General features: G+C 38.5%; 1 protein-coding gene and 2 long non-coding RNA genes across 3 annotated transcripts; 2 read left to right on the top strand and 1 right to left on the bottom strand.

Moving 5' to 3' along the window:
• Window positions 1-321: 321 nt before the first annotated feature.
• On the bottom strand, window positions 322-1,736 carry LOC135085123 (uncharacterized). Its single transcript, XR_010260031.1, has 4 exons — window positions 1,389-1,736; window positions 1,005-1,301; window positions 841-903; window positions 322-632 (listed from the first exon to the last, which is right to left on the bottom strand). It is a non-coding gene; the product is annotated as an uncharacterized LOC135085123 (long non-coding RNA).
• A 1,540-nt stretch (window positions 1,737-3,276) lies between these two features.
• Window positions 3,277-11,823, top strand: LOC135085264 (uncharacterized). Its single transcript, XM_063980011.1, has 4 exons — window positions 3,277-3,750; window positions 4,947-6,151; window positions 7,050-9,813; window positions 9,866-11,823. Exons 1-3 carry the CDS (start codon window positions 3,522-3,524, stop codon window positions 9,159-9,161), a joined length of 3,546 nt encoding a protein of 1,181 aa, XP_063836081.1. The 5' UTR covers window positions 3,277-3,521; the 3' UTR covers window positions 9,162-9,813; window positions 9,866-11,823.
• Window positions 11,824-14,120: 2,297 nt separating this feature from the next.
• Window positions 14,121-14,629, top strand: LOC135085475 (uncharacterized). Its single transcript, XR_010260127.1, has 2 exons — window positions 14,121-14,236; window positions 14,345-14,629. It is a non-coding gene; the product is annotated as an uncharacterized LOC135085475 (long non-coding RNA).
• Window positions 14,630-14,958: the final 329 nt, after the last annotated feature.

The following is a 14,958-nucleotide window of genomic DNA, read 5'->3' as shown; positions in this document are numbered from 1 at the left end:
ATTTTCACTCATCTCAGATGGGCCATCTTAACTGAATCGCCACGCCATCCATCACACTATGCATGTTTGTCGCCAGAGTAGCCAGCAGGCCAGCAACAAACAGCGACCTGCAATCACAGATTAGAGAGTATGTCTAAAGACAGATAGGAAACGGCCCTAGTATTGGTTAAACGATAAACAAACTGGTACCGAGCTAGATTGTCCAGTAGGTGGCGCTGAATACAATATGGCGTCTGCCGCCCACAGATTAAATATACCTGTCATACTTTTTTATGATCCGTTCCTTTTCATGTATTGCGGTTAAAAATAAAACTATTGAAGTATCAAATGAAACTTTATTGATGAAATATAACATAAAATATTTTGTTTACGAAAATCAATAAGCATTAAAACTATTGGATTTTAAAAGATTACAGTTACTGTTGTGATTACAGTAGGTACATTGTTTTAGTTTTTACATAATGTACTCACGGCTTGACATTTGTATGTAACTCATACAAAATAAGTTGCGTTATGACTTATAGTAAAATAGTTTTTAATGTTCTCCATAAATTCACACGTTCACTCTCACTTTGGTTCTGTCCAATCCAATAGCCACTGTAAGCAGGCCAGATCTACACGTTTCTCACCACCTGTAAAATATATGAAATATTTGTAAATTAAGAGCAAAAAGATGCGCATGTCACCGTAAGACAGTAATCTCCTACATCATCTACATTCTACACTAATATTATAAAGAGTACAGCAGATGAACAAGTGATCTGTCTTATCTACCATACCTATCTTACTGTCTGTTTTGTTTCTAGATTTGCACTACTTTGTTAAATAAAATTAATTTACCTTGTCAAATGTGTACTTGTCAATCAATTACATGTACATTCACAGAATCTGGATTCCACCAATCTGTAATTAAATAATTAACTTTTATTTGATCCTAGTCGAAAAGCGTCAGAGGATAGTGTTAGAATCATTTTGAGGGTGTTTTAAATTTTAAAGGTACTTACCAAATGTTCTTATCAACAGAAGTTAATATTCATCTAATACAAATCTTCCTAATTTAATGCATTTATGTCATGGCATAACTTGCAAATGAAATGAGTTCATCGTTTGTAATCAAGCATTCTTGGTCTGGTTTTATTGCTTATATAGGTTTCTTCTAAACTTATTTGAATAGGAAGTAAAGGTTGGTTCATCTGGATTTTAAGTAACAGTTGACAATAATGATCAGCACCGGTGATTCCATAGCAAGCACTTTTATTGTACTTAATTGCAGCTTAACACCTTATAAGTTCGATATTAACCTGAAACAAATAGGTACTTAGATTCACTGTATAAAACACGTATCATCATTCACTGTGTCCTGCAATCTATGCCTGCAATGTACCTACGTGTATTGTATTTTGGGTCCAAACTCCAAAGTATGTTGTTACTCCATGAAACGATCCATATTTAGTTTCCATTGATTTAAATGGAGTTATGAATGATATTGTAATGAAGATTTAATCCTTTGTGTGGTTCAATACTTGATAAAACATGATGTTGCTGCAAGCTGCAATAACCTTTCTCGAGTGGATATCTTATTTGAGAGAAATTTCTTCTTAAAACAAACATCAATCCAACTGGCAATCCATGCACATGTAGTTCTTATTAATATTGATTGAGAAATTATTGATTTTAGATAAAATTTGTTTAAAGAAAAACACGTTTTTTCGATGAAAATTTTTGACGTTTCTTTTTTTTAATAATGTCACAGTTGTAGACTTGAGACGGAACTAAATTGATTAAAGTGAAAATTACGACTTTGAATTAATATACTTTTAAATAAACATTTCATTTATAGAATGCAAATAGATTCAATAAAATAATTTATAAATAAAAGTTGAAGTTGTAATTCGAAAATGTTTACTAACTTGATTCCAGACACGCAAAAGACCATTGCCATTGTCGCATAAAGGACAACTATAAAAAAAGTCACTTCCTCTCGGAACTGTCAAAAAAATTCACTCTCTATGGAGCTGTCAAACTCTATGGCGTTTCCACCCCGTGCCTGCAATGCATTAATACCTCCATGATGCAATACGATCTCGTTTGTTATAGGTGATAGTTAAGCAACATGGCTTTTTTAGAAACTCTGTGAAGGGGAAATCCCCTTTGCCTTTTTGTCTCACACATAGTGCTGTATGTATAAGCTATAGTTTATTTGTGCAAGTAAATGAATAATCAAATTAAATCTATCGATTACAGTAAATTTTAATTGATCACATTTAAGCACTCAAACTTGACCTTCATTGGTTGGGTTTTTGTGGCGGTCAAGCTGTAGATCCTGGCTACACAGGAGTTGCAGTGGTGGGAACGAGAGGTGGGAATATAAGCACTCAAATATCCGTCTACAACCAATAAAAATATTTTTATTACTTTGCAACGTACCGGGAGTATGGCTTAGTTAAGGAGTTAGATGCGTGAATACGTTAAAAGTCATCTACTTATTAAAATTAATTTTAAATTTGAACTAAGTGATGGTTTTTATTCGCTTTCTATTTTAATCACATGGAAGTAGAGATAATTGCTGCTATGTAACGAATGCCACAAATCAAATAAGTTCACACGACGGCTTCATTGTTCTCCAACAATTATTGATAACTAGCTTTCCGCCCGCGGCTTCGCCCGCGTGGAATTTTGTCTGTCACAGAAAAACTTTATCGCGCGCGTCCCTGTTTCAAAAACCGGGATAAAAACTATCCTATGTTCTTTCCCGGGACTCAAACTATCTCTATGCCAAATTTCATCAAAATCGGTTGCGAGGTTTAAGCGGGAAAGCGTAACAGACAGACAGACAGACAGAGTTACTTTCGCATTTATAATATTAGTTGGGATGATCGGATATTAAGATCGTCTATATTGACGAGCTTCTTTGGATAATTATACCTACCCTCAACACAATCATGCTCGCGAGTCGTGGGTACATATTTACTCAATAATTTATTGCATCGATGTTAATTTACAAAAGGTGGTTGGTGGTGGTATGGTAATTTATATTAGAATCACAATTAAAATTAAATAATCTGTGTTCGCCCACCTTAGAGGGAGGGACTATTGCATTGGTTTGGTGTAATGGTGTCCTATCATGAATGATCATGACTTACCAATAAATTATTGATAATTGAAAAAAAATTCATATCGATATACAGTATCGATTATTGAGTGAATACTCAATACCTAAAACCTAGAACTGCACTATTATGAAAAATGACAGCTCGTCGACCACCATCCATCGATTGTTCGTTATTTTTCGTGGTTTTTTTCCTTTTGTTCCTGAGACCTCGTTGACTCTCAAAATTACAAATTAAAATAATTAATGTAATAATAAATCGATTTATCAATATGTGATTGACTGTGCGTATTAGATATCTTGTGGAGTGTTAAATCCTTAAAAAAGACGTAACAATGCCGTTAGTCTTTTAGTTTAAAAGTTTGGAGTCTGTGTAAACTTTTGCTGAGTCTGCTATCTGCTAAAAGTTAAAATGGATATCGTATCAAGTGATATGTCGTATTTAATAAATTTGGACCACTTAGATTTGAACTACGTTTCAAATTATGATTTTAAAAATGGTGGTTCACCTTTTTCTTTGTGGGACGTGAACAGTTCTAAAGTATTTGGAAATGAAAAAGAGTATTTCGAATTTAAAGTTATGGCCAAAAAGGTGGCAGATGATGGAGCGGACTCGTCTTCTGAACCAGGCGATGATGAAGGTAAGATTGCATTTTTAAAGAATTCAAATAACATGTGGGAACAGTGGGACATTGATGTTAGTATTAAAAATACAAAAACACATTTTTAGTAGTCCTAATGTCTTAATGAAGGTCTTCGAAAATTCTGGGTCCGGGAGTACCATTAAAATAACACATTTTTTTTTTTCGAAAATTCGGCTAAGTCTAAACTCCATACTAAAGTCGTCAAAATTTTTCTAAGTGTCGGCGCCATACAAATTACGCTCGAAAATTCGGCTATGTCTCGGACCCCCTTTGCTACACCCACAGAATTTGGTTAATTCTGTTATGTACTGCAAAAAACGTGAAAAATTTCTACATACAAAATAATAAATATCAGTTATTGAGTACTTACCTACCTAACTCACGCCCGTATTCACAAACATTACTATGAGGTCTCACAGTGTGCTTGGACTCACAGGGTGACACATGAATCAATCACAGAGCTCTATTCAACGCTTTGCGTTCGATTTGTTGCTTCACGTAAGCAAGCACTGTTTGCGAATACGGATATCATTTTATCATATCATACAACTATCTTCAAATCAGAAGTTGATACTTCAACTGTTATATTATTTTATGTTAGATCTTTCCTTTCATGAAGACTAGCCCCACTAATTTTTGGTCGAAGGAAAAGGAGGTCAAGTTTGTCTGAGCATCACTATTGTAATGTGTGCACTCATGGATAATTTAGAGTAGGCTCACACCGTAGATTTTTCGTCGGCCGATAGTTTGGTCGGGCAGTTGATCAGTATGGGCATGTATGGGAGTGCGCACACTACGCCGATTCGATTGGCCGATTCTTCATACAATTTAAAACCGGGCACAACTATCGACCAACTAAAAATCAACGGTGTGCGCCTGCTCTTAGTGTGCAAATGTGTAACACTCAAACATTAGGGACAAGACGGTGAGGTCTGTCTTCATGGATGGAACGATCTATAGTCTGTAAGAGCACTTTCACATAATAGGCGTTTTTGTCGCGAGACTGTAGTGCTGCTTATCAATAATTTTACAAAAACGCCTATGTGATAGTGCTCTATGACTTGTAAATTCATTTTTATTCTAAATAACATGGTTTTTCTGTTAGATAGATTGACTATCCATAATACTCAGTAAATTTTTATTACTACATTATATTTTTTAACCAATGATCATATTTTGTTTTATTGTTTCAGACGAAGCAACCGTAGATCCACTTTACAAGTGCGCAATCTGTGACCGTGACGTTCCTTTAACGTACAAAAAACAGCATATCGACAGTGTCAAACACCAGACGTGTGTCCAAATCGCTAAAGCAGTCCTCCAAAGAATCCAAAATAATTTAACACTGGAAAACGAAAATGAAATCATCAAGAATTCAACATTGACTTACTTCTGTGAACCGTGCACGGCCATCGTTAGAAATACAGATAAGCAACAACATGAAGGATCGGAGGCTCACCAGAAGTCTGTGCTGCGTGACTTATATTTGAGCGACTTACTTAACATTTACAATGATGAAAATTATTTAGATACAGCTGATATGCAGTATATGAGTCAGAAACCGAATGAACACCCAAAAAATTTTGAAAACGGTGAATCATCTCTGGCTGTAGGTAATGAGACAGTTGCTCAAGAAAAAGGTATACAGGAAGGGAAAGAAACTTTAGTAACTGACAATAAACAAATAAAGAAAAAGAATAATCCAGTTCATGAACAAAATGGTAAATTTAGTGATAAGTGTCAAGATAATACATTAAAGGTCACTGAAAACAAAATTCCAATTAATAAACCATCAAATAGTAAGCAAAATATAACAAATAACGATCAGACCGATTCAACAGAAGAATGTGATTTAAATGACAATAAAGTAGATAAGCAAAAGCAAACAACTTCAATAACTGAGCAAAGCAAAGTTACCGATGAAAATAACTATTTGGAAAAGTCAGTTTATAAACAGTCTCCAACAACTAGCCCTGCTAGGAAAAAAGCTAAAATCGAAAGCCAAAACAATGTGACAAGTAAACGCAACGATTCTGAAGTTGACTACATAATGTTGGTCGATACAAACGAATTCAAAGTTGACACAGAAGCAGATTCTGTTCTCGGGGAGACCAAATTAAGAAGTTATGTTGACTTTTTGGATCGTAAGAATGTTGGATGTGAGACTGACAATCATAAAGTGACGGTTATAAGCAGAAATTATGTTCAAATCACAACGTTAGATAACAATGTAGTTACTGTCCCAGCGGACAACTTCAACGGTTTTCAGAAGCCCTATGAACTTCTTCTATGTAATATTTGCATGGTCAGGGTCGATGATCCAGGTATGCATATTTTGGAAAAGATGCATTTGGAAATGATAAGGCTACCATTAAAGGATATTCACTGCTTTAGAGAGGTAAGTAAAGGACGAAGCACACTTAGGCTGGTTTTAGAGTCACGCTGACGCACGCTGACCGTCAGCGCTGACAGCCGAAATGTATGAAGCGTCGGCGCCGAGCGATTAGCGTCAATCAGGAACGTTTCCTTCAATTACATACATGGTGATCTGTCAGCGCCGACGTTCAGCGAGCGGTCAGCGCGATTTTAAAACCAGCCTTATCAACCCGAAAACGGATCGTTTCCGTATCAGTTCGAGGCGGTCAGTATTCTTTGTTTGAAACTCCGTACTGCGTCTGCAACGCACATCCATCCGCACGTAACGTAAACGCCTAGCCTCGCAGTTTACAGCTTGGCGAGGCGATACGGTGTTGATCCCTTTCCGGGTCTAAAAGTGTGATATGACCTTAAAAGAGAGTAAAATTTATAAAATTGAAACTACCTAGCTGATACTAGTATGTATGTTAGGCTATTATAATAATTTTACAAGATTATGTAATGTATGCTGTGAGCTAAGCCTTTTCAAATACACACAATTTTATCCATTACACATTCAACGTCAAGACACCCAAAGTGGCAATAATGTTGACAACACAACCTTATTCCAATGAGGGCTATCGTTTTAGCGCTCACCAGTTAGCGCCACTGTAGAGTAAGGTCCTGTCACTTGCTAGTAGCGAAGACAGTGGCACCAACTGGTGAGCGCTAAAGTGGTACGAGGACTATCGCATTTGCACTCATCAAGATGGCGCCACTGTAGAGTAAGGTCCTGTCAATCGCCAGGGGTGCCAACTGTGAAAATAAAAACGATAGCCCTCGTTACGAACTTTTTGGCTACTTTGGGTGTCACGAACTATTTGACGCTGTCTGTACTTGGCAATCCACGTCAATCTAATTGCTCAAAACTTATGTTTCAGCTCAACGCAATGTGCAGACACTGTGTCCATTGCAACGCCGTTTTCGTTAGCACCGACGCCCACGAAGAAACCAGTAAACATAAGGCAGCGTTACAAAAATCCTTAGAAGGCACCATCCCGACCGAGCCAGCCCAAACCAAAAAGGTGGGTAGAACGTACTGCGAGCCATGCAACCTTTACATAGATAGCCACAACTTTAATTCCCATACAAAAGGCAAGCCCCACAAGAACAATCTATCCCTATTCTTCACTAAAGAAAAGAAAGAGTCAAGCACTAATAACAGTCAAGGCAAAATTCACTGCGAACCCTGCGGAACGTTGATACGTACAGAAATGTTTTTAGGCCATACGTATGGGAAAACCCATAGAGCAGCTTTGAAACTGACGAACGAATCGAAAGATCTTGAAAACTGCTGTAGTATTTGTAATATTCTCACTGAAGATTTAACGGTGCATCTTACGAGCGATTATCACGAATTCCACGTTAATAGAAAAAGCGGTAAGAAGGTTTGTGAACCAAAGCCTTCAAATCTACCATCCGAAGTGGTCAACAAATACCTGATAGAATATCGTTCAGAGTGCCAAGTTACTTGCCGAGTTTGTGGCGTAAAAATCTCGAATCGTGTGGATAACGTAAACGAACACTTAAACGGTCGTTCCCACAGGACAAACTATAATAATACATTGCAAAAAAATTCGATGAAAACAGTTGGAGAAGATTTATTTTGCAAACTGTGTAAAGTCACCGTCAAAACAACTGAGGAACTTGACCATATGACATCAACAACTCATTGCGCAAACAAACTCAAGTCAGAAACTCAAGCTGCTATTGCTATATCTATTGAAGATACTGAAGATGCTCAATCGTCAAGTTCTTCGATACCTTCTCAGTCTACAAGTGGTAAGATTAGTGAACCAAAGCATTCTAAACCACCACCCGAAGTAATCAAAAAATACCAAGTAACGCATCACTCAGAGACGCAAGTTATCTGCCGAGTCTGCGGTGTAAAAATCCCGAATCGTGTGGATAACATAAATGAACATATAAACGGGCGTTCCCACAAGATAAACTATACCAGTACATTGCAAGAAAATTCAATGAAAACAATAGGAGAAAATTTCTTCTGCGAACTGTGCAAAGTCACCGTCAAAACAAGTGAAGAACTTGAACATATTATATCAACAACTCATTGCGCACACAAAATCAAGTCACAAACTGAAGCTTCAACTGTGATATCTACTGGAGATACTCCAATATCTCAATCCACAAATTCTTCGATACCTATTCAATCCACAAATTCCTCTATTCCTACTCAAGATACAAGCTCACTGATACCTGAAGCATCAACAACCACCACATCTGTATATCGGTGCGAAACTTGCGAAGAAGACGTTGTAAACACACCATCAGCGATCGAAGAACACATGGAAGGTTTAAGCCACAAAATAACTAAAATATTTTGGAAACTAACCAACGAAAGTCTAGAAGACAATCTGCACTACCACTATGAACGGGTCTCAAGTAGTATGGTTTATTGTAGGATATGCAAAATAGATGTGCTTGCGTCAAACGCCGAAGAGCATCTGGAATCGTTTGGTCACAATTTAAAATACCGATCCCATCTTGCCGAAAATGATGTCCGAAAGCTTAGCGATTCGAAGTTTTATTGCAATGTCTGCTCAATCGACGTGAAAGTAGAAGAAGAATTACAACATATTAGACTGCTGTCTCATTCCATGAAGAAAAGCAAAACCAAAAAAGGTCCTATAGAGGAGAAAACTATAAAAGATTCTGCTGAAGAAACGGCATCTACTACAAGCCAAGCAAGTTCCAGCAGTAAAGGCACTGGGTATCGCTGTGCAGTTTGTAATGTAGACGTTCCGAACAACCCTAAAAACATAAAAATGCACGACCAAGGCAATATACATAGAACAAAGTTGAAGAACCTCTCGCTTGAGGAAGAAGAAAAGGTGTTGTTTGCCAAAACCCCCAACGATAAGGAGGTGACATGTACGTTGTGCAACGTGACAGTTCCTGTCACCGGCTTGTCATGTCATGTCAGAGGCGCTAAACACAAAGCGAATAAAAATGCAGCCGTAGGTGGTAAATAGTAGTTGTTTTTATACAGTTTGTTATAAAAAAGGCTATCTATAAAGTACTGATTTCTTTTTTAAACGCAAAAATATCTTAATTTGAATCGCAGGCGATCTGTGTGCGAGTTTGCATTGAACGTCGTCGCTAGCGAGTGCGTCAAAAAAATCTATCAAGATTTTAGTTCTTGAATCTTTAGTGACTGAGTTTGTTGCGGCGCTTCTTCTCAGCACTTGCCAAATGTTGGTCTCGAAGCGCTGGTAGGGTAAAAAGATTATGAGACATGTAGAGGCTTCTTAAGAGCAAAATGACGATTTGTAAGAACTATTTATTAGTCTAAACAAATAAAGAAATTTTGACTTTTGACTTTTTTTGACTTTTATTATCCGCGGGACGCTGTACAATCCGTCCTACATTTAATGTAATTTTTTTACGCAGTCGTTAGCGAAGACGTTTGATGTAAACTCGCACTAAGCCCCCTGTTTTTTATAGTTATGTCTAAAGCCTGGTCCGTGAGCACGTAGAATTTTGTCCAATGACCCCAAGCTACCCATCCTTATCGCTCGCTTGTAATTATATTGCTATCGCAACTGTGCGACGGGCGCCCGCAGTGAGTGTGCGAGCGCGACAGCAACATAATTACGCGCGAGCGATAAGGATGGGCAGCTTGCGGTCATTGGACCAAATTCTACTTGCTCACGGACCAGGCTTTATTATAGTATAGTTACCTTTTGTATTGTTATGTTTTAAGTACTTAATGTATTAACGCTAATGGAAACTGATTATAAGATATTTATTGGACTGACGACTTCATAAAGGTACCAGGAAGGCGCTGGATGCAGGCCGCTACCAACCGGGCGATGTGGAAACATTGGGGGAGGCCTATGTTCAGCAGTGGACGTCCTGTGGCTGAAATGATGTGTTCTAAAGTTGAAGTAATGATTTTGAAAATCAATTTAAACGCTAATCGAGTGGCTAGCGAGTTGTCGTGTGAACAACTTGAAGCCACGATAGCCGAACGGTGAAGGGGTCGGACTGGCCGACTCGTGATCCGGGGAACGCGGGTTCGGTCCCCGCCGCCGCTCGACTATAGTGGTGAGTTCACTCGTGATACAAGCATATTTAGCTCAGTAAGAGGGGCTAACGGGACTATTAGTAATTTTAAAATTATTAACTAAAAAAAAACTCGCATGGACTGATGTCGTTTTGAAAAAACATTTTTTTTGTTGCCTTCGAAAAACCTGCTTACGTTAATGTCTTGTCAGTTTCTATTGTGCGTGCGAATTATACATACAACATGATCGAGTTAACTGCGCACTTCACTGTGCCTCTAGCATGAACAACTTTCGTCTTCGAATCGTTTGCGTACTCGACAAATTTCGATACTCAACCTTCGAATTAAACGATAACGTGACAATTTTGATTGTCAAAATAAGTTTCGTGCAACCAGTTTTCATACTAAGTTCACTTTACGACACGTTAAAAAGGGCGCTGTTGTAGTTTTCGTACTAAATCTTTTGATGGCGATTCGAATACGCAAACGATTCGAACTCGAAAGTTTTTCGTGCTAGCCGTACTGGAATGCGGCTCACGCACACCTAAACGCTCGCCCCGTCCGTACCAGAGCGGCGATGTGACGTCACGGCTGCTAGGTGCGCAGTTAACTTGTATATTCTAGTGGCCATACGGTTTTAGTCGTTATGTAAGAATTAGTGATAAAGTCCGGTCGCCGAGCACGTAGCTCGGCAATAAGTAGCCAGTACAAAAAACTGTAGATATTTTGACAGTTGATGGATGGATTTGGATTTAATGTAGAAAACCAGCATTAGTGTAGCACGCAAATCCTAGAATTTAAAAAAAGAAACATTTAATTTACTCAAATAACGTGATACTTGGTGCTGACAACTTCCTCCGAATTACTTGTTATTAAAAGGCTGCCTTAAGGTCATAGCAGACTTATCAACACGGAAAGGGATCAACACCGTATAGATGACCCATGCTGAACTGTCCCACCAAACTCAATGACAGGGGGGCGCTACCATCGTTCAACTATATGGTTTCCAACATGGCAAAAATCGGAACCAGCGATCCGGTATTGACGGTGGCGCCCCACTGTCAATGTCATCGATAGGACAGTCCAGTATTTTGGAACTATATCGCCTTTCGTGAGCTGTCATTGCCTTTCACGAGCTGTCAACCGCGAGGCGTTTACATTACGGTGCGGATAAGGCCCAGAACAGACGGTGAAACGCAACTGCAACTTTCTGATGATTCTCATCAATGAAACTGAAACTGAAAGTTTCAAACTGGTCGCGTCATGTGTGGTCTCTCAACGGACGCTATGGCAGAAACTTAGCTGCAACTCAAAAGTAACTAGCAGTTGCAGTCTGTTCTGGGCCTAAGTGCGTTGTAGTATGGAGTTTCATACAAATAATACTGACCGCCTCGAGTTCATACGGTTACGATCCCTTTCCGGGTTGATAAGTGTGCTACGTCCTTTTTAAAATTTTTGTTAGTGTGTAAGGTTTACTGTTACATTTCAACTTTTGTGATATTATGTGGTATTGTACTGCATTAAGATATTTTTGTAAAACTTTTCCATTATGTATTAATGTGAATACTACTTAAGAAAACCTTTGTATTTTGTTTATGGAAGAAATAAACGTTTAAGTTTTTTAAAAATTGTATTTTACTTAATTTAAATTATAGTTCTAGCGCTTAACTGGGTCAGTCTAAGGTATGGGAGCGGCACGGGAGTGTTTTTTGAGACGAAACGTCAGTGATACTTCAAATATGCTACCAAACGCGAAGAATCATGTCCACAATATCATTTGAGAAATAAAAATAAATTAAAAATACCAACCATCCGCCTAAATTTATCTTCTTCAAGCACCTACAATATGGCCATAAAAATATATAACAAATTGCCCGATCATTTATTAAAAGAAAATAATAATAGTACATTCATAACAGGACTAAAAGAGCTATTATCTACGAAATGCTATTACACCATAAAAGAATATCTAGACGATAAAATTAATTAACGATGTACCTAACTAAACTATAACTTTCTATCTATAAAAAGAAGCCTCCTCTCCTTAGATTTTAAGTTTGCAGCGCCCAACAGGGTCCTTAATGATCTCCAAATATATGTAACACCTAAATGTACTTAAGGAAGCAATAAACATATTGAGTATTGAGATTTGTATGCTCTGTCACGTCATTTAATGTCCCCCCTTCCGTGCAGCTCTCATACCTCAGGCACCGACTGCGTTATGTGCTCGACCATTCAGGGATGGGCTCCAGAGAACTAGGGGCGTAGTGTGTGTTTACGTCAAACGCATTCGATGTCGACTGCGTAAAAAAGTGACATTAAGGCTAAAAAAGTGACATTAAGGCGTAAGAACTCACGGCGCGGATTGCGGTTTTATTTCAAAACTCACGGCGCGGTTATTCTAAGAACTCAGAGCGCCGCGCGCTATGTCACTGGTACAAAATGGTCGCCCGCCGATCGGGCGGTAATCGCGCGGGCGAAAACCGCCGAGCGGGACCCGCATACAACCGCGCCCGCTGCGGGCGAAAACCGCGTCGTGAGTTGTGCATTAGTTTTCACATAAGTGTCTGCATTCTACAGAAGCTGCGGGCCCGTAACGGCCGCGGGCGCGAGTGAAAATCGCGCCATGAGTTCTTAGCCTAAGTGTATGACGGATTGTACAGCGCCCCTAGCGGAAACTTTCAAGAACTAAAATCTTCATTTTTTTTAACGCGCTCGCTAGTGACGACGTTTTATAAACTCACACTAAGCCTTCTAGAGTGGGTGTTACAGCGCCACCTCGATTCTCTCCACCGAATCTACAACATCACTTTTCAAGAATTTCTTGAGGGTGACTTTCTTCATAACCCTTTCAACTAGAATATCTGTTAGATCATCAATGATTTTCGTCGACGTCATTATATCCAGTACTGTAGCCACGCTGACTTTATCATCTGCTTTAAACTTCATGTTTTCCTTTGCCTTGTTTCCAGCGACGAGGGACAGTTTCTTCTGTATAGTGTCACGTAGCATCTGTCTGAATGTGTCCAATTTGGAATTGAAGGTTGCTACTTGCTTCAAACTGTTGAAATGGAACTGCGTCACTGGAATTTAAATTAGAATTTGAGTTGTTCGTATAATACAGTCAGCGTCAGATAGTTCGTGACTTGCACAGTTGCACCCAAAGTGGCCAAAAAAGGGAAAATAATTTTCAAATTAATTTTTAACTTTACATCACGTAAAACGAGATTATTTAATCGTATATTAGAGGGTAAATAAAGTTGCACTCTGTTCTGTTAATTCCTTAAAGTAGGTAAATAAATAAAAAGGGAACATGGCCATCTTTGGCACTGTTATGGTACTGTAACGTTAGGAAAATTGGCCATCATTGGCACTAAAATATTGGTCCAGTCACTGGCTAGTGACTAGACCAAATAGTGAACGCAAAATGAGCCCTCATGGTACCAACTTCCTGTTTATATTAACTTCTAGCACAACTTGTAGTTAAAATTAATTAAGTAGTTTCAATACTCACTCACTAAGCTCAAAATAAATTGCCATTTCATTATTTTCCGCGTGGTTAATCTTCAAAATCAAAGTCGAAGAACAACATAAAAAACATTTTTTTGCTTAAATTATACTGTACCGTTTCCAAGAAAATGTAGAAGTAAAACCTATAAGTTATGTATTTTACTTTATACAGTGTTATCTGTAAGTTTCGTTACCAATTTTATAGATTTTCTTGTATTGCAAGACCATAAATTTAAAATAGTCAAAATACAAAAATCTAGCTTTTTCCCGCGATTTCCTCCGTGTGAGTTACTTTTTTCTCATGGCGCAAGTACACTATGCGGGAAATTGGCTAACTAAGACGTTATAGTGTGAACACCATCTTTGTCTGTTACTTTCGCCTTCCCCATACTTCGATGTGCGGGCTAGCGCGAGCGCTCCGACTTGGTCAATTTTCCGCATAGTGTACCTACCATTGGAAAGAATAATTGCGCTAATGTTTCCCATTCAATAATACAAATTACACAATAATAATCTCATTAACCCCTCGTGGTAAGCTAAAATATGCTTGTGTTACCAATGGGATCGCCACAATAGTCGAGCGGCGGCGGTGGTAAGGCCCTTTATGAAGTAAACCTTGTTTAAAAATATTTATTTCAGTATTTATAACATCAGCAACATTGTCTAACGTCGAGAACCCTCAAACGCGATTATCCAGAGCGTACAACAATCCGTATCACCCAGAAGACGATGGCATAATAGAAAATATCTCGGACGAAGATGGCGACAACCTACGATTTGGCGGGAAAAAGACTGGCCAACTCAGCGACTCTGAACAAACCAGGATCGTGCAGAAAAAGATTAAAATCAACGGCCGGTATTACGAGCTCGTGAAAAATAAAACGGATTTTAGTTATAAATAAAATAAACCTGATTTAAGCTAAATCATTTAATTTTAATCGTGACGTATTTACCTGCGGAGCCTCTCCGTCTTCGAAGGGACCCCCTATTCCCTCCTCAAGTTGTTTATAAAGAGGTTTTCTCCTGTTGTCCCTGGTTGAACAGGACCCCCGATAAAATGGCGTGATAACCGCTTAACGCGGCGCGCATCTTAGGCCTACTGGTATAAAATAACTGGCACATTGACAGTTTCAGTATGGGAAATATGCCAAAACTGATGATTTATTCGGAGATTAATATTACTATTGTTTGGTCGAATCCACCCTTACTTATTCGTAAACGCGCCAACGCGCTAACATGTGAGGGTTTTTAAA

This window comes from Ostrinia nubilalis, chromosome 28, assembly GCF_963855985.1.
Source record: "Ostrinia nubilalis chromosome 28, ilOstNubi1.1, whole genome shotgun sequence".
Lineage (NCBI taxonomy): Eukaryota > Metazoa > Arthropoda > Insecta > Lepidoptera > Crambidae > Ostrinia > Ostrinia nubilalis.
Note: the sequence above shows the minus strand (reverse complement) of the source record. Positions and strands in the feature narration are given on the sequence as shown.

Excerpts from the sequence above, each read along its gene's own strand:
- LOC135085264 (XM_063980011.1), top strand. The coding sequence starts at position 3,522 with ATGGATATCGTATCAAGTGATATGTCGTATTTAATAAATTTGGACCAC. Across the intron at positions 3,751-4,946 it reads TGAACCAGGCGATGATGAAG|ACGAAGCAACCGTAGATCCA; the intron begins GTAAGATTGCAT and ends TTATTGTTTCAG. Across the intron at positions 6,152-7,049 it reads ATATTCACTGCTTTAGAGAG|CTCAACGCAATGTGCAGACA; the intron begins GTAAGTAAAGGA and ends CTTATGTTTCAG.